A 20,020-nucleotide genomic window follows, 5' to 3' on the forward strand; every position below is an offset into this window, starting at 1 on the left:
ATAGTAATATCATGTGACTATATATCGAAATCTGCCTGCTTGCAGATGGATGTGTTTGTGTGTCTTGGTGATGGCTTGTTCCAGCTTGTTTTTTTAAAAAACAAGGAAGGTCATTGGCAGACTAAATTTTACTAATTTTGCAAATATTATGTTATAATGGCAGAAGATATTGGTGTTTTCCAATTCTGGCAATTCTGGCAGTTCTGTTTAGAAGAAGCAAGTGGAATATAATAAAAGAAAATATTAGCATGACATTTTGAGGAAAAGCTAGTATCACTCAAATTAAAAGCCAAACACATCTGTCAATACAATCAATTCCAAGGAAGCATACCACTTATTATCAGAGTTTAGAAACAGGGGTACTTTGACAGTTTTAAAATCTGACCACCTTTCACATTTTTCTACTGGTTTTTACTTTCAGTATATTGAATACTACATGAATTATTATGAGCATTTAGGCATCCATAGGATAAACATGTAAGGCAAAGAGAAAAATTTATACCATTAAAAACTGTGACAACTAAATTTAGAGCCACACTTTTTGGACCAATCAGGAACCATCTGTTATAAAAAATAAATAACAGAAGATCATTTCAAAAATTTAAGCAACAAAGATATAGAAAATAACTTGGTATACTATAGACAGCTTCATGATGCAAAGTAGTATCCTGTCAAGCATTCTTATCCCAAAGCATAATTTATACAACACATTATCTTTTCTCTTGATTTGTCATGCCTCTGATGCTTAAAAAGTAACCATTGAAAAACAGTAATTTTCCTAGAATGCATTTTTAGCCTCTTCTATTAAATTTTAAGTTTCATCTATAAGACAAACAATTCAAGTACAGTGAGCTGTCCCTCTCTTTGAACTTATTGACAATCTTTGTGGACCAACCAAGGACTATCTTCTGCCAGTAGTGGCCAATTAGATAAAGGGCATTTAAAGAGAGCAAGCTTTGTCCTTGCACCTGATATTCAGAGAGATATTTTTTCTAAGCATGAAAGTGCTGCATAATTACTGTCACCAGAGAAACTATCTTCAATACAAACAGGAGGCAATCAAATCTTTCACAGTTGCTAGAAAACTACAGAAACACTCATAGCTGCATTCATTTCTTTACACACAATGATGGGAAACTACAACTGGGCAAACAAATGCAGTATCCTTCCTCTTTAATGATACACTCCACTCTTTTCTCAAATGAAAGCATTTTTAGATTTCAAAAACAAATTAGACTTCAGAAGTACCAAGGCAAGGTTGTTCCTAACGTTTTGAGGCTGCTGAGTTTTGACAATATAGTGAGCATTCTCACAAAAGAGCTGCTTGTTTGCAGTGGTGTAGTAGTATCTTACCAGTCCTGAGAGGAAACTGCTGAGATTAAAAGAAAAGTTACTTGGTCAATAACCTCCATACAATATATTGGCATCCATTATCTTTCGGCTTTAATATCCTTTTGCAGAAATAGATTGACAGAAACCAGGTACAAGGCAGAAGTACAAAACATCAAATCAAATATTTTTCTTTTGTTAAGAATAACAAACATGTATATATAAAAAACAAAACATACAGGTAGAACACACATCACATATGTAACACAAGGCCAGCAAATATGTATCTGCAATACTATTAACTTCCTTTGCTTCTTACTACTGCCACTAGATACTTACAATTACCTTCTTAGATCCTACCAGGAATACCCCTCTATCCTTTTTATGGGTGCTTTAGAAGCATGCCTGTGGTGCTCCTCGCACTAAAGCATTCCTTGAAATAAGGTACTCCAAACTAAGCAACATAGATAATTTAGTAGAAAAAACTCTCCCTTTTAAAAAACAGAAACAAAAAACCCAGTACAAACAAGCTATCAGAAACACATACAATGAAATATTTGTAAGAATTTTGTACAGCACCATAGTTTTAAGAGAATGCACCAAGATTTCTATTGTCAGAAGCGTTTGTCCAGAGTTTTTATAGAAGGTAAATTTGTAAAGGCACAGTCTTTTAAGCTGAAAGGAATAAGCTGCCTACTGCCATATTACACTGTAGGAGAATGTATTTATTCTGGAAGATGAGTTCACAAATACTTTCTGCTATATATTTTAAAATAAAAGTTCCTCAAACAGATGGCTTTGGTGAAACTAATTCTTCACAAGAGTAAGATTGATGGGATCCAGAATTTCTCCACAGAATTATGATTTGTATCAGTATACATGTATCCTGAAAGCTTAGTAGGAGGTGGTTATTTCAAATTTAGCCCGCCCACCCAAGTATTTTTTTTAAACCCAGCAGGGATGAAGTGTTCATGTGAAACAGCATATTGAAATGTAACCCAACATCTTAGGACATACATTATATGCAGAACTTCTATGAAAAGCTTTGGAAAATAAATTTCCTAAATGCTAAATACACACACACACACACACACACACACACACACACACACTTGTCACTCAGTCCTTGAGGCTAACTGTCCAATTCCAACAAATGAGCAACCTCAAGAAAAGACCATGAAATTATGTCCATGTGACAACTTTTAAGATGAAGACTTAATTCAGTTTAAAACTAATATAATAAAATAAAGACAAAGCTTTTGTGACCACTAGGCCCTCAATTTCTATGGCAGGTTATTCTGATAATGATAATCCAACTTTTTAATGGGAATTAATATTCATACAACTACTTTTATATTGTAGGCTTATAAATCAACTTTATGTTAAATAGTAGTATTTAACATAAAGACACACATCTGATACAACAGATTCAGTAAATTAATATGCATTTTTTTCTTTCAAAAAGCTGCATTATTCCCAATAAAGCTCCTTACAGGATATACCTCTGAATGTTGGAGACATGCAGTTTTCTTTTACATAAAGTGATATTTAGTTCTACAAGTATCTATGCAGGACATCTTTAAATGTCACATCCTTTGGAAATTGTGTGGATCAGTTTCCAGAGGTCAGCCATATTTATTGCTTTTAAGCAACAGATTAAACATCTTGTGGTGCTTAACAAAGGTTGAATAAAGTGACAATCTGATTCAAAATCTTAAGCTCTAGTATATGTATTTATTTTTCAATGCTGCAAAATATATTTATGTAAATAAACTGAATAAATCTGAGGAGTAGTAAGGGAATGGAAATATAAAGAAGACTGGAAGGCAAAGTACAATTTCACACATGCTATTTTGGTAAAATGGATTAGAGTCACATGCTAAGTATTGGCACTAATCTTTATAAAAACCAAACACAGTATCACTTTTTTCGTAATACTGTGGAATTTACAATCTTTGCAAGAAAGGTCTGTTGTTTTGTGTTTCTATGGTTGCTGGTTCAAAACTGACTGAAATCTTGCCTCACTATAAAAGAAATGATTCAGTGGCAGTAGCTATCTTGAGTTGTCTGCAAATCAAAATTGAACAAATGAACATGAATATTCTCAAGAGTGATTATGAGAATATCTAAAATTGTAGATTACTAAGAATAACACGATTTCCCTTTATTTGTATTTTTTTTTCTTTTAAACAATTTTCTTTAGTCTTTTTTAGACTCAAGTATCCTGAACACTTCATTAAATAACTCAAGGCTATAACATGTTTACCTTTTATTTACAATTTTACATAAAAAGATACTTCTTAAAGATGCATTTTTGTTTCTGACAGAATTATAATCTCTGCAAAATGTTGCAGCTTGTTTGGGCAGGGTGCAAAATACACTAAGAATAAAAATGAAAGTGATTGCTAGTGTTTGAAAAGTAGAACGTGTATATGTATTAAATATATATTTAAATATCCTGACTTTACCATCAGTAAATGTAAATCAATCCCAGCACAATATTATATTGAAAGAAAATTACAAAATTGAAAAACTATAGAAATAGTCAGGAATTATAGTCTGTAAATCACACACAAAGCCAGTCTGCAAATCACACACGAAGCAAAGATGTGCATGCTTTCTTCTTTGTAGCTCCTCACAAAGGGACTGTCTTTCCTAATTCCCACAAACGCCAGTGTTTCACTCCCTGCTCTTGTATTGCTTTAGAGCAGGGGTGTCAAACTCGCGTTGTCATGGTGTTGTCATGTGATGTATTGCAACTTTTCCCCCCTTCGCTAAACCGGGCTTGGGCATGACCAGTGCGAGTTTGACAGGCCTGCTTTAGAGCAAGATCAAAGCTGAAGCATGAACCTGAGAATAGGCCAACATATTCACGCACAACACCTCATGGCTGCGTTAAATTTATTAGGGAAATGTTTCTCAATTTTGACAACTTTAAGCTGTGTGGACTTCAACTCTCAAAATTTCCTATTGCTGACTGGGAAATTCTGGGAGTTGAAATCCACACAGCTTAAAAGTTGCCATGGTTGAGAAACAATGAATTAAAAGCAAATTAGCCCACTAAATTTATCTAGTTTTTATGGCAAGCTGTGCCTATGTTTGAAAACAACCTAAATGAATGTGTAATTTGGGAATACATTTTAATAAAATGGTTGAAGTAACTGAAAGTAAAGATCTTTTAAAAAGGCCCTTATTTGACAGTACCACTTTTATATATTAGGATATGAGTATGTGTCTGAACGTGTGCTCCAAACATGTCGTTCTTGGTTCAACGTGTCTCTTCTATAGAAGCATTTCCAGGATCATATTTGATTCTGATTTTATCTATATGTTGTTGTGATAACATCACATATGGGAGTAGAAAAATCACTGTACACATTGATGAAACAGCAGCAATTTTGTTTTGTGTGTGTGTGTTTTTCATCCATGTGATCTTGGTTCTTTAAAAGGAACACTTGCCTTGTTAGGGTAAGTTCATATCTGTATGATAGTTTGATGGATATGAAGCAAGAATCATTGTTCAAACATCCCAGGCTAAGTTTTCACATTATCTGACATCATGTCAAGCAAAATACTTTTTGGCCATCTTACATTTCCAAATGTGTGTTAAGTTTGCAAGTGATACGTCATGGAGTAAACCCATCTTGAAAGACATGCTGAACAGCATGTTCCGAAGTCTTGCTTTTGAATCAGTTAAAGCCTGGTGACATCTTTATTTTGCTGCAAATCACCAATACTCTCATAGTCATTCTCTTGTGGGAGAATGGTTTGAATGGTGCTAGACATCAAAACATTTCTTTCCTCCTCTCGACTTAGAGTTTGAATTGCTTCATAGTCTGGTTCCAAGTCCCCATTTAGAAGTATTGTTGACTGAGGCAAATCAGTAAGGTTTGGATTTGTTTCCAAGTCCTTTACACTGGCATAGAGGCCACTGCAAATAGATGGAGACTTCTGAGGTACAAGTTCAGGAATACAGGTATATGTAGATTCCAAGTCTCTAGAGGGTTGTCCTGTTTTATTTATAGAAGAATACATTGCTGAAATCTATGAAGGAAAGAAATACAGTAATTGCATTGAAATGTAACAAATATTTTTGTAATGGTGTTATTTCCATATTCAGTGAATAATATAGTAGCACAAGTAGTCTATTTCAATATGAGATATTTGATCTAACAAAACAAGGGGTATTAAAATGAAACCATTCTCCATAGTGAAAAAAGCCACCTTGTAAAATGTATGTAATATTTGCCATTAAAAACTGCAAGGCATGATAAATTTACCACATCGTTGAAAAGCAATAGTGTGGTAAGCATTCAATGTTGCTTGCATTAAAAAAGGGGTCTTCATAAAATGTTCACAAAATGGAGTTCAATGTACAATGTTCTGGTTGATGGTTTGGAAAAACTTATTTATTATTTTGAGTAACTTAATTGACAGAAGCATATATGCTCCATTCTTCATTAGACTTAAATAGACCTAAGATACCAATAAAGACTATTTGTAGCTCAGGATTGAAATGAGGGGTCCTTGGTGCTCTCTGAGCTTGCTTGTTTTCTTGTAGACGTTTCAGCACCCAAACTAGGTAGCATCAACAGTGCTAGTAAGGAGTGCAGCTTGTTGCCTGTATATATTCTAGTGCATGGGTGTCAAACTTGATCACATCATGTGACGAATTATGACTTTTTTACCTTTGCAGAGGCGGGGTGGGCGTGGCCTGTGCACGATGCATCCAGCTTGTGGGCCGCCAGCTTGACACCCCTGTTCTAGTGCTTTGCCTGTCAGTGTTGGTGGGAGTGGTCTTAGAGATTCATTAGCAGTTTCTTGATTGGGATAGTGTTTACTTGATTGTTGGTCTGATGTTAACCTTGGAGTTAATCTATGCTGATTGGGGTGCTTATTGCTGATGGAGAGGTGCCTGGGTCTCCCCTCCTTTCTTGGCTGGTTTATAGTTGCTTTTGTATAGATGTTGTTAATGTCTATGTGTCTATTGATGACTGATTTGTCAAGAGTGCCAGGCTTCTAGAAATTCCCTGGCATTTTTGGACTTGGCTTGGTCCAGGATGGTCACACTTTCCCACTTAACCATTTGAAACTATGGTTAAATTTGTCTATATGTTGCAAAATTAAAGAATTTTCCTTTCCTGCAATAAGGATGTTTTTTGGTTTACATATAAATCCTTTTATCATATTATACCCCATTTTAAAAGTTCTTCCCAGTCCTGACAGTTTTATCATGTGATATGAAGGGATGGAGTCAGGACTCAGGATCATTTACAATTTAATGTGTGCAGTCTTCAGATATTTATATGGGCTTACATCCATATCAATGTTGGCTCTTCTTAAATAGCCAAGAAGAGAGTTCCAAATAATAGTCAGTGACCCAAAATAGTTCCACTATGAAAAGCTGAAACCAATATAAAGGCATTTGGCAAAAATAATCACTTAATCCGGCTTGCATTTGAACCATCATTTTCAGATCTTCTTAATCAAAGAACATTTAATACTGATTTATTCAGGTAACATTTTCTGAATATATTTCATACAAGATAGACTCACCTCATCTTCTGTAAGGGATGGGTCATCTTCTCGAGATTTATAAATCAATGAACTAAGCCTCTGAAAAAGATAAAATATAACATTTTATTTAAAAGCTAACACTTTCCTCAATACAAAAATAAAAGAATAAATGAAAACATATTTTCCCGTTTCATGGTACATCTGTCCATTTTTCATTAGCTGAAATTAATAGCCCACTTTTGAAGATAAGCAGACTGAAACAGAATTTTTACATGTGGTAAAAATAATGGTACTGACATCTGTTCCATTGAATTCTTTCAAATGTTTGAACTTCCACTGAAATGTGATTAAGATAGCATAAGTCTATATTTAAGCATTTGAAACAAAGTTTCTCACTGATGTAGGAACTTCCTTTGCGTTTTTATTGAATTCTATGATCAATATTATTTAGTGGTGCTTTCTTAGCTCTGTCGAAATGTCCAAGTTTTGTTCTATTACTCATTTGATAGCCCAACTCAGAACATAATTAATTGTTCACAGCAGTTTGTCTTGCTGTGATTTTTGGTAATTTTATTTCTATCCTTTTTTTTTTTTACAGAACCCAAATGACAATATAAAATTGTAAAACAATACAAAAACAATTAGAGAAAAAAAACATAAAATGAAACCTAGCAAGCGATATAGTATTTGGATAACATAATGGTGCATTAGAAGTCCATAAATAAGATGATCTCAACCTGAGACAATTTGAACTTTATATTATGACATAAATTACAATTAAGTACTCAAAAGAAAGCAGCTGTTTTCTACAGAGAAAGAGAGGAAGGAAGGTAAGGAAGGAAGATAAAGAAAGAAAGGAATCCCATACAATACAGTAAAAATACAAGTAAACCCAGGCCTTTTCATTTAATCCATGGTGGGTTTTTGTTGTTGTTATTAATACAAAAATATTGCCAATCGACACATTGCCAATATTTGGAATGCAGCTATTTGGAATGGGTTCAGGATTCCCATTTCCTGGCTGTCTCTCAGCAGGATAACCTCTGAAAATGAAACAGAATTGAATGGTTAATTTGGAGTGGTAGGAGAAGCTGTCAAAAGAAAGATCGAGTTTGTAAATGGGCCAAATCTGGTTAGAGCTGTAAAGAAACAAGAGGCAGGCACATTTCCAGTTTGTAGGGTTTTTTGGGGGAAGGGCAAAATCATACTAATGAATGCTTACAGAATGACAAAATTGATAAACTTGTGACCTTTCCCAAATGATTTTTATGCTTCTGTTTTCAAATGCTTCTCTGTCTTAACAGAATCATCTGCTTATTTATAAATCAGATTTATATGGCTATTCAACTCATAAGGACTTTAGGGTGTCATTCAAGTTAAAAATACATCCAGCACAATAAAAGCAAAAGGAAAACAATAACCTGGAGATTCATATTTCTAGTACATTAATAATATTCTCAGAGAAAGCACTTCATCAATCAGGGGAAATAAGCCAAGTCTTCCAGGCTTGTTTAAAGAAGAGCAAGGTTGGGCCAATGTGAACCTCTTGGGTAAGTGCCATTATTTTAAAGAAGAACTTGGAACATGGTCACTCAGCCAGACCTTACTGGACAAGCAGAAGTAATAGAAGAAAGACAGTCCTTCAAATAGCAAGATCCTTTGCCAAAAGCTTTATATTGAATGTTACAACTAGCAGCTTGAATTGCACCTGGAAGCAATGTTGCTCATGCAGCAGAAGTTGTACATGGGCACAACAAGGGGTTCCCATAACTGTCTGCATTGCCAGTATCTGGACCAGCTGCTTCTGATTAATCTTCAGTGGCATCCTCATGTAGCATGCAACACAATAGTCTACACATGAGGTGACTCGGATGGGACTAATTGTGAAAAGGAATTATCACACAAGGAAAGAGCAGAACCAGCATACCAAATAAATCTGGACAAAAGTATCCCTGGCCACAGCTGCCACTGAATGTACAGGTAAAAGCTTCAACTCAAATTGTGCACCAATGTGCACAATTGTACTCCATTCAGAACCAAGGATGGAAAATCCAAGGGACACAGAACTACTTGGTTTAGTTTAAGCCTTCCTTTTCATCCAAGACCTAACAGCTTTCAGAGACTGGGATAAGACATCCACAGCATTCCTTGGTCGTGCCAGGATCAAGATATATAATTGGGTATCATCAGCATATTGATGATACTTGATCACATCTTGATAGATGACATCCCTCAGCATCCCCATGTAGATCTTAAACAGGAAGGGAATATGTAGAGATCTGTGGCACCATACAAAACATAGGGTTCTGGTTTAACCTCTCCACACTCTGTCACCACTCACTGTAACTAGCCATGGAGAATGGTAAACAATCACTAATCACCATGTCTCCCACTCCTACTCCCTGCAGTCAGTGCAGAAATATAGAGAGGGATGGTTGGAGATGGGACAAAAATTTTGTTGGGTCCAGCTGTGGCTTCCTGAAGAAGAGGCATACCATGATGCATCCTTCAAGATATGCAGAACCATCCTTTCACTCAAGCTTTTTTATGCTATCAAGACTACTGGTATATCATATATCTTGGTCATCATTTTCTTTTTCAGTGACTTGCAGCAATTCTACAAGTTGTCCTGAATTTGTTCCAACTATCCCAATTCTAGGAAGATGCAAAGCATATGCTATATCGACCATTGAACTACAGCTCCTTCCTAAGGAAGAAGATGCAAGATTGGAAAACAGATTGCTCTTTCCAAACTTCTCTGATCTAAAAAAGGTAATAAAAATGTCTCTAAGATTGCCTTCTTTCTCCTGGAAGCCGTTCGGATCATCCAGTGTGTGGGAGGTGCTTCAGTCTGCGTCGTTGTAGGCTGAGCTTAATTACTGAGGATTGCTCCGCCCTTCACCACGTGGCTGCCTTGCAATCCCCAGTTTACGCTCAGCCTTCGTCAGATTAGGCTGTGTATCTCCCACTCTTTGGCCGATTCAAGCAGATTCCTTATTATTCAGGTTTGCCCTTTATTTCCTGGTTCTCCCTTAGCCTCTGCGCAATTGGGGTGGCTGTAGAGGGAGCGCGTTTCTTCGCCCCAGGGGGATAGAGAGCGGGCGGTTTTCGCGCTCCGGCGCCAATCCTCCCCTTGCAATTCGGCTCCTTGCCTGCCGCCTGTTTCGCGCCGCCTCATAGCGGCTCTATCGATCGCGCTGATAAGCGCAGCTGGTGTTCCCCCCACCAAACGCCGATCGCCCCAGCAAGGGGCGAAATTACTGGCTGCCTCGCTCGGCTCCTAGGTGTGCCGGAGAGGCTTATGTAGCGTTCTGAGCGGCCCGGGATTAAAGAGTAGGTGGCGGCCGCCATTTTGGGCGCCGCCGCGTGTATAACGGGCGTCATTCTAATAGGCCTCGTTGGGCTGCGAAGGGCTAGCTCCTGTTGTAGGCCTGCCAGCCTATGAGAGCTACTGCAGATTCAATTTAATTGGCTATCTTGTTGGCTTTCCGCAGCAGGCTCAGAGCAGAAAATCGCAGCCTATCCCTCCCGGTTTGTGCCTGGGAGCTCCAGCTGCCAGAGGCCTCACTCCAGCCTCAGGCGTTTATTTGGCCAATTGGAGATTTTTAGCATTGTATCTGAGGTCACTCCTCCTGGGAGCACTGAACAGATCCCTGTTCATTTCTTGTATATGAAAAATAAATAAATAATAATAATAATAATAATAATTAATAATAATAATAATAATAATAATAATAATAATAATAATAATAATAATAATAATATATAATAATAATAATGAAATATTATATAGAGATATACATATATATCTATTGGTACATGGCAATACCGCACTACCAACACTGATTGGATTACATATACAGTGCTTATAAGCAGGTATATATATTTATATTAATAATTATAACAATAATAATATTGTAGAACTTACATATCTAAATTCCAAAAGGGGTGCGGGCCAGCTGAAAGGACACCCGGCCTTTGTTGTAGGCCGAACCTTGGCGAGCCAACCGCCTTAAATTGGAGCTATAGTCCTTTCTTCTATAATGGCAGATGACAATTCCACTAGAGGCCCTTCGTTGAAGGCCAGATCTCAGTCCTACCACCTGCGCAGACAGGCTAAGGAAGCCTCTAAGGAAACTTCCAAGGCTTCTCAGAGAGACGCCCTAAGGCGCCATAGGGCACTGGAGAAAGAATTTGACAGGTGATCTAGAGAGGCACAACCAGTGCCCCCAGCCCCCTTCCTTCTACCTCCAGACACCCCCTCCAGATTCCTCTTCCCTCTCCAGGCGCAGCTTACAGGGACTCCAGGTGCCCGAACCAATGACCAGACGAACGCTCGAAGCCACTTTCACGCCCACGGCCGCTGGCCTGCGCCAGGAGGAGGCTGTCTATGTCGAGATTCCTGCGCACATGCAAGCATGGATGGAACAGGCTATCCGCCAGGGGATAGCAGAGGGCCTTTAACAGATGTCCAGGTCCGGTCCCCCTCGATGGCGCCCGAACACGACTCGCCATCTGTCAGGTCCTTGCCTAGATTGGACCCCACTCATGGTCAGGTACCTTTATAGGGGACAGCCCCTCCCAGAAAGGGAAAAGGGAGAAGGCTATAGAGGACTTGGTTCGGTTCGGGAAGGAGGAAGATTTTGAATGGGGTCCATACACCAAGGGGTATGGATAGACCCGATGGAAGGGGACATGTCCGAGGACGAGGGCCTCACTCCCAATCAACCCACCTTGTGGGCTTGTTCAAGCCACACATGTTTAAATCCCGGATATTTAAGGCCAAGAGCATTTCTGGCCTATCTGTTCAGTCCTTCTCACTCTCCCCCTCCGGCAGAGGGACAAGAGGACACCGTTTTTAGGCAACCCGTGGTGGAGGCGGAAGTTATTCGGTCCCACCCATATTTCACGACCTAGTCTCAGACCAGTGGACTCTATAAGAGCTCCCCTGCCCCACCCAGTCAGGACAAGAGGTTCTTAACCTCGATTCGAGCTTCTGCAACTTGCTTAACACCCCGAGGTAGTCGAACCCATCGTTGGCTTAGTATCCTCGTCCTCCCCAGTGACCCCTTGGAGGCTCTAAAACCCGAGGACAAGAGGTCCGAACTGCCGTTGAGTAGGGCTCATCAGGCTGACACCTGGGCTATCAGATCGGCCACGGCCGCTTCCTTTTTCACCAGGCCTCGATCCGGTGGCTCTGCCAACTGAAACAGCATGTTCCCCCTCTAACACTAGGGCACATCAGGACATCGCAAGTTAACGGCCGCAGCAGAATTCTCGGCCGACGCCACCTACCATGCAGTTAAGTTCCCGCCCGAGCAATAACCTCTCACGTTACAGCTCGCCGCCTGCTCCAGCTCAAGCACGGGCAGGCGGACATAAAACACAACGTTAAGCTGGCCACTGTCCCCATTAAGGGGACAGACTATTTGGCACCGCCCTTGGGCCATTGCTATCCAAAACCCGAAACAAGAAAAATTTCTTCCCCCATTTTTTTCGGAGGTCAGAGTCAAGAACCCCTCAAGCCTTTTGGAGAGGTTCCTCCCGACCCTCCTACCAGTCCCCTTTCCAGCCCAGGTATCTGAGACCCCCTCCTTCCGGCCACTTCAGCCCCTGGATCAAGCCGATCCAGATGACAGGAACAGGAGGGCGGCAGCTACAGACGGCCCTTCAGGGGTCCCGGAAGGAAGCCTTCCAGCGCACCAGATAGGCCCTGTTCCTCCTTCCCATCGGCGGACGCCTCAGGCATTTCGCTGACCTATGGGACCCCTCCACTTCTGATACCTGGGCCCGTGACACCATCAGACTTGGTCTCGCGCTTGAATTCCAGCGCGTCTCCCCTGACTTCTTTATGGCATCCCCCCTTCGAGGATCCCACCAAACGCAACTTAATGGATTCAGCCATTCAGCATCTCCTCAACGTACAGGCCATTCAACCCGTCCCAACATCCCAGCGGGGAAGTGGTTTTACTCCCACCTCTTCGTGATCCCCAATCCTCAGGGGATGGAGGGCTATTCTAGACCTGAAACGCCTGAACCGTTACCTGATCTACCGCAGGTTCAAGATGCACCCTACAGTCCATTCTACGGGGCATCAGGCAGGGGGACCGGCTAGCCTCTATAGATCTTTCAGAGGCGTATCTTCACATCCCAATCCGGCCCTCCCATTCCAAATTCCTCAGATTCTGCTACAACCACCGCCTCTTACAATATGTGGCTCTCCCCTTGGGTTGGCCTCTGCCCGAGGACCTTCACTAGGGTCCTCGTGGCTCTGGCGGTCCACCTCAGGAACCTCCCGGTTCGTCTCCATTGTTACCTGGATGACATTCTCATCCTGTTCCACTCCAGACTCCAAGCAGAGAAGGATGTCAGAGCTACCCTCTCTGCCCTCCAAGACCATGGGTTCCTGGTAAACTGGCAAAAGAGCCGACTGTTACCATCTACACGGATCACCCACTTGGGGTCCGTCATTGACTCAGTTCGAGGAAAGGTTTCCCTTCCTCAGAAACATCCCTTAACATTCAGGAAACCGTCAAACACATCAGACGTTCAGGAAGGGTGACACTTTTGGAATTGTCTAAGATACTAGGTAAAATGGTCTCATGTATTTCCTTTGTTCCCTGGGCCCGGTTACATACTAGGTCCCTACAGTGGTTCCTGCTCCCGCTCCAACGGTCCGGCAAGAGTAATTCAAAGACCACGGTCAAGGTGCCTCAAAGGTCCTCAAGTCTCTCCTCTGGTGGACCAGTCCCGCCATCTACAAGGGACATGGCTTCAAGAGAGCCCCAGCGCCTCACCCTCACCACAGATGCCAGCCTGTCCAGAGGGGCGCTCACATCCACTCGCTCTCGCAACAGGGCAGATGGTCTCAGGTAGGACGGGCATGCAGTATAAACTGGTTGGAACGCCACGCCATCCACCTGGCCCTGCGCAACTCCTCCCTCAGGAACGCGGGCGGCATGTCCTCATACTCACGGCCATCATCACCGCCTAGGCCCTTGTCAACTGACAAGGGGGCACCCAGTCCATCCGTTTGATGAGAGAGCCCGAGCGCCTCTTCCGTTGGGCGGAGCGCAATCTCCTCTCTCTCAAAGTCGAGCACATCTCAGGGGTCTTAAACACCCTAGCTGACTGGTCGAGCAGGACCATGGTGGACCAGGCCAAATGGCGCCTCCACCCATCACTGGTCAGGAAGCGACCAAGCTTTTCGGTCTCCCGTTAGTGGGCCTCTTCGCATCCCCCTCAACACACAACTCCCCAGGTTCTTTCTCGAGGTACCTCTCCCACGGGGCTGAGAACTACAACGCCTCTGTTGCCCTGGCCCTCAGGGTTTCTATATGCATTCCCTCCCTTAGCCCTGGTCCCCAGAGTTATCCAGTAGCTCATCTCCGAGAAAGCAGAACTGATTCTGGTGGCACCCTACTGGCCCAGGCGCCCATGGTTCGCGGACCTCCGCAACCTATCGGTGGCCCCTCCCTGGAAAATCCTCCAATCAGGATATCCCTTTCTCAGGGTCCCCTCCAGCACCGGATCCTCAGTGGGTCCTGTTAGCAGTTTGGAGGTTGAGCGGAAGCGTCTAAGAAAGGAGCAGTTTCTGACCACGTTATCGATACTATTCTAGCCGCCAGGCGGCCCTCCACAACCCGGATATACAATGCCACTTGGAATAGTTCTTGCAAGTGGTGCCAGGGTTTCAGGTCAACCCGCTTTCACCCTCCATCGCTCAAGTGTTGACATTCCTCCAAGAGGGTCTGAGGAAAGGTCTTCTCCGAACTCCCTGAGGCATCGGGTCGCAGCCCTTTCAACCGTCATTGTGTTGACAATCTGGGGTTCCTTTCCCTCCACCCTCGCATTAGGGCATTCCTCAGGGGAGCCACTAACTTTGTCCCCCAACGGTTCACAGATACCCTACCTGGGACCTCAATAAGGTCCTGGTGGCCCTTATTAAACACCCCTTGAGCCTCTCAGGGAATCCTCTCTCCAGTTCCTAACATACATAGTCGCGTTCCTGGTGGCCATTACCTCGGCTCGCCGAATATCAGAGAAAGCAGCCTTGTCGGTGAGGAAGGACCTTTGCATCTTCCATGCCGACCGGGTAGTTCTCCGGCCGGACCTTACCTTCTTGCCCGAGGTCAACTCAGCCTTCCACAGGGCACAGGAACTTACACTTCGAACTTCTGCCCCAATCCCTCGCGGAAAGGGAGAAGCTCTGGTACACTCCAGACGTAAGACGGGCCTTCCACATTTACATTAAACGTACCCAACCCTCCAGGAGATCCGAATCCCTATTCCTCTCCTTTCAGCCCACATCATTAGGCCACAAAGTGTCCCCGTCAACCATCGGCCGCTGGATTGGAGCTACTATTCCAAGGTGTACTTGTCCCAGGCCCTGCCAGTTCCCAGCGGAATAACGGCACACTCCACCAGAAGTGCTGCTACCTCTGCAGCTGGGGCCACCCAGGTTCCAATTGCTGATGTTGGTCGGACGGCCACTTGGGCCTTCCCATCTCCCTTCATTAGACACTATAAGATCGACATATTTGCCTCGGCGGAGGCTTCAGTTGGTAGACGAGTCCTCCAGCGAGTTCTCGAGGAACCACAGGGATCACAGAACCAGACGGAGTCCCCGTAGGACAGCCAAGCTTTGGTATGTCCCACACACTGGATGATCCGAACGGCTTCCAGGAGAATGGGCGTTGGTTCTTACCTGACACGCCATTTCTCTGGGAGCCGTGAGGATCATCCAGCCCCACCCTTATTAGTTTTCCGTCTGGTGGGGTCTTGTTTCGACCAATGAACCCTTTAGCATAGTAAGAGGAGAGCAGGATTTTTATTCACTCTCGACTTCGCGTAAACTGGGGATTGCAAGGCAGCCACGTGGTGAAGGGCGGAGCAATCCTCAGTAATTAAGCTCAGCCTACAACGACGCAGACTGAAGCACCTCCCACACACTGGATGATCTCACGGCTCCCAGAGAAATGGCGTGTCAGGTAAGAACCAACGCCCATTCCCAGGGGACTAGAAAGTATGCAATGTCACAGTGATTTTTAAAATGCATCTGGGCAAGTTAACTTTATCCCTTGAAATTTATTAGCAACCTATTATCAAAGATAAAATTATCAAGATTTGCTGAAAAGGAAAAAAATCTGCTATTTTTTCAGATTGATAGATGATCATCTAGATTTTCAAAAGGTTTTCAAACAAAGCCTTCATCAGAAATTCTTCAGCAAATCAAGCAGGTACAGGATAAAAGAAGAGATTCAACTGATTAAAGAATGGAGAGGAGGAATAAGTAGAAGGCTTATTCTACTTTTTAAAGACTAAAGAATGGAGAGGAGGAATAAGTAGAAGGCTATAAATGTGGAGAGCTTCAATGAAACTGAGCATAGCCTTTTTTCTATTCCCCAGCAACAAATAGTCAATAGTATAAATAACTAATTAAGTCAAGCACGGTATCTGGAATAGCTAAGGAAAAGTAACAGTTAAAAACTCCATGGAAGAAGATTGGGGCGGGTGGGAATGGAACTTTAATGCCGTATATTGACGGCAGCAAGATTACTTTATGCACAAAAATGGAAGGACACTTTGATTCCTACAATGTAAAAATGGCTACAAATGTTGATGGAAAGATGCTGAGATGACCAAATTGACTGCTCTGATTTAAAAACAACAACATTAACTTTGTTTCTACTTGGAAACTGCTTTTGGACTTTGTGCTCGAGGTGAAAAAAAATGAAACTTTGATTTTGGGTTTTGTCAATTAGATAGGTCTGTTAGATATATATAACTAATTTGTATTATTATATAAAAGTAAAACCTTGAGGTCTGATGCTGTTATCTCATTCTACTGCACCAAAAGGAGTCAGAAGTCAATGCTTTTTCTTTCTTTTTTCTCCTTTGCCCTACATTTTTCTCTTCTCTTTTTCCTCCCTTATTTCCCTGTTATTTTCTATTTTTGTATTTTTTATTAATACATTTTTTGAATATTTGAAATAATAATAACTCCAAAAATATTTTTCCAGTTTGGATGACTAACAATTGATAAGCATTCGTGGAACTGGAGCAAACAAATTTATACTAGTTCTATTTTTTTAACTTTTTAAATTTTTGTGGTTAAGAAATTTGGAATACTTTAAATATAATACTAAGTAAACCTCCTGTCTCTGTGTTTGTGTGCTTAGCTCCTCCTTCCTACCCCCATCCCGCCACGAACTTTGGCCAACGGATCTGGAAAAAAAAAGGCTAACAGTTTGACTTAGTTTTACTTCTATGATAATTTTATTAAGATTAATTGTTTGAGGAATGGAAGAAAAGAAAGGAATAAGACCATGAGCATTTTCCAATCCCTTGGATAGTACTAGTGAATTCTTTGAATTGCTTATCAACAAATAAGGTTTTTTTTCCAGCAAATACCCCATCATCGTTGTTATCATCATCTTCATCCTCCTCCTCAGCATTATAATTGTACAATTTGAAAATCTGGGTCAGGAAAACACCAATGATTTGTTTATCATTGGTAAGCCACTGTCCTGGATAGAATTGTAGGGATAATTAACTCCCTCATTTGTTGCTTCTCTTTAAGGAGTTATTCAAATTAGTTTTTAATATTATTTAAAATGTGACAGATTGCATTTCTGAAAACTGATATACTTGACATATTTTGATCTATAATCTACTTAATAGAAATTCATGCTGTTATAAGCAGTTGGACCTTTGTGTCAAGAACTAGAGAAAGTTCTTTGTTTTTATTACAAATTAAAATTGTGGATACACTTAAATCTAAAATTAGATCAGAAATCTGGAGGCCAGGGGAGAAATCCAATTGCAACTTTTCATGAGCAGTAATGAAAACAGTAGGCCGTGAGTCATTCTGTCTTTCTGGAACAAATGTTGAAGGTTTTTGAGAGACTGAAGAGGAGAGAGAGCAAAAAAACCCCATGTCACATTACCAAAATTCAGTTTTATTCCACCCCAGGATTTTCTTCTCTCCTACATTTTGCGTTTTATTGGCTAGCTAGATGTTGGCCAACAGTAACACTTTGAATACCTTCTGCTCCCAATGCAGATTATCTGGAATATTTCAAAACAAGGGACAGACTAATTAGACTAATTAATGATCAGTTGGCAAGCATGTGTCTCCTGGGTAGATGCTGAAAAAAACATTCATGCAAATGCCTAAAATTTTAGGAAGCTGTCAGTACTCTTAAAACTATCACCAACTGCATATGATTCCATGCCTTCCTTTCACCACTTGAATATTATCTTTCATTTATGAATGCACATGTCATAGTATATATACATACATACTTTGCTGTAATGGGCCAATTCCATTGTGTGCCAAGCCTCACGTGAACAACCTCAATAGTTCCAGTACATGCCAGGTCTCACGTAGGCTGAAAGCAGGTACTAGGAACAAGGCCATTAACACGTCACAAGGGCAATTAACTGAAAGGCAGGCGTTGGTTTGCTAGTTTAAATTTATCATGGCATTGTGATTGGAAGATGCGATACATCCACTAACATTCCTACGCATGTAACATAATGATTGGATGGAGCTCACCTCTTTTGTATGTTCTTAATAAAAAGAGTTCCCCTAACTCTGATCGGGGCAGCTCACCCAAGATAGAACTTGCGTTGGTGTCTTTCTTGATGCATTCGACCACCCAGTGAGAAGCCTTCCATATGCTGAGCAAAGCCGCAATTGGTGACCCCGACGTGATCCATTAAAAGAAATGGGTGCGTTTATCTTCGACTGCTTATCTCACCCGGCCGGACGAGCCAGTTGCAACTCAGGGACGCCGTCTCGTGTCACGGATCCCTCCCCAGGAATCTTCCTTAAAGAAGACATCCTCCCTTCAGGTGAGTATGGGTGGAAAGTTCTCCAAAAAGCAGATAGCATATTTGCAGGAATTAGGAGAACTAATGAAGAGCTCAATTCGTATTCTTAGGAATCAGGGCAAAAAGCTCCCGGTTCCAACTAAAAAGGACCTTATCACCCTTTTGACTTACATTTACACACAATGCCCGGCTTATCCGGAGAAAGGGTCCTTGAAAGTCTCCACATGGCAACGTTTGCGTGATTATTTTCATGATAACCCCAGGGCTCTGCCAAAGATTCTGACCACATGGAGAATAGTCCTCCATGATTTAGCACTCACCAAAGCCCCCCCCCCACCGTCCTCCTCCTTATACAGCTGAAACCAAAACAAAGGACGCTCTCCCATTAGAAGCTTCATCTCCCACAGCTCCATCTCCCACAGCTCCTAAACCCATAAATCCTCCTAACTTAAATTCTGCGGAGGATCAAACACCCATGGGAGCGATCGCGCAAGCAGGGAGGGCTCTCTTACCCTGGAGGAGCTCTCTCTCTGTCCTGTTGAATATGTAGGGGGATGGATCCGGAAATATGGTGCCTAGACTTGAACCTTTATCCATGAAATTAATTAGAGATTTAAAACAAGCCGTGGCCATGTACGGCATCCAGGCACCATATGTCAGAGGCTTCATTAACACCATCAGCACCTCCTTTTTCATGTTCAGGACCAAATTGTCAAAGGGCACGTTGAACCATCTGTCAGTCCATATAACACCCCCATATTTGTTATAAAGAAAAAGTCAGGACAATTCAGGCTATTATGTGATTTGAGAGCCATGAATGCGATTATAAAACCAATGGGGGCATTACAATGTGGTCTGCCAAATCCCAACATCATCCCTGAGAAATTTGATTTAATGGTCATTGATTTAAAAGACTGTTTTTTTTCTATCCCTCTGCATGAACAAGATCGTGCATTATTCGCTTTTACACTACCTCACTTAAACAACTCCTCTCCCTCCTCCCGCTTTCAGTGAAAGTCCTACCTCAAGGCATGCTTAATAGTCCCACCATGTGTCAACACTATGTCAATAATGTCTTGCTACCCTATCGTTCAGCTTTTCCACAATTTCTGGTGTATCACTACATGGACGATATCCTTGTTGCAGCTCCTGGGCCACCGGGCACGGTGTTCACTTCATTCTCCTTCCTGAAAGCCGTTCTTGCAGAAGGAGGTTTGTACATAGCACCTGAAAAGGTGCAAGTACTAACTCCATACGCATATCTGGGCTATAGAGTGCTTTCTGCTACTGCCTATCCTTCACTTCCCTCTCTGTCTCTGTCTTCTCAACCCACCTT

The 20,020-nt window shown here is 41.7% G+C and overlaps 1 protein-coding gene across 3 annotated transcripts in view; it reads right to left on the bottom strand.

Annotated features, from left to right (window-relative positions):
- Positions 1–1,420: 1,420 nt before the first annotated feature.
- Positions 1,421–20,020, bottom strand: part of PAG1 (phosphoprotein membrane anchor with glycosphingolipid microdomains 1) — a 106,811-nt gene continuing 88,211 nt past the window's right edge. For all 3 annotated transcript variants that reach the window (XM_026689172.2, XM_087961935.1, XM_087961933.1), the window contains exons 6-7: positions 6,886–6,945; positions 1,421–5,373 (exon numbers count right to left, since the gene is read on the bottom strand). In XM_026689172.2, coding sequence (XP_026544957.1) covers positions 5,023–5,373; positions 6,886–6,945 — 411 coding nt within the window. In that variant the 3' untranslated portion in view covers positions 1,421–5,022. The remainder of the gene's footprint in view (positions 5,374–6,885; positions 6,946–20,020) is intronic.

This window comes from Notechis scutatus, chromosome 3 (genome assembly GCF_049901735.1).
Source record: "Notechis scutatus isolate UNSWTSFEM ecotype Mainland chromosome 3, rNotScu1.2, whole genome shotgun sequence".
Classification (NCBI taxonomy): domain Eukaryota; kingdom Metazoa; phylum Chordata; class Lepidosauria; order Squamata; family Elapidae; genus Notechis; species Notechis scutatus.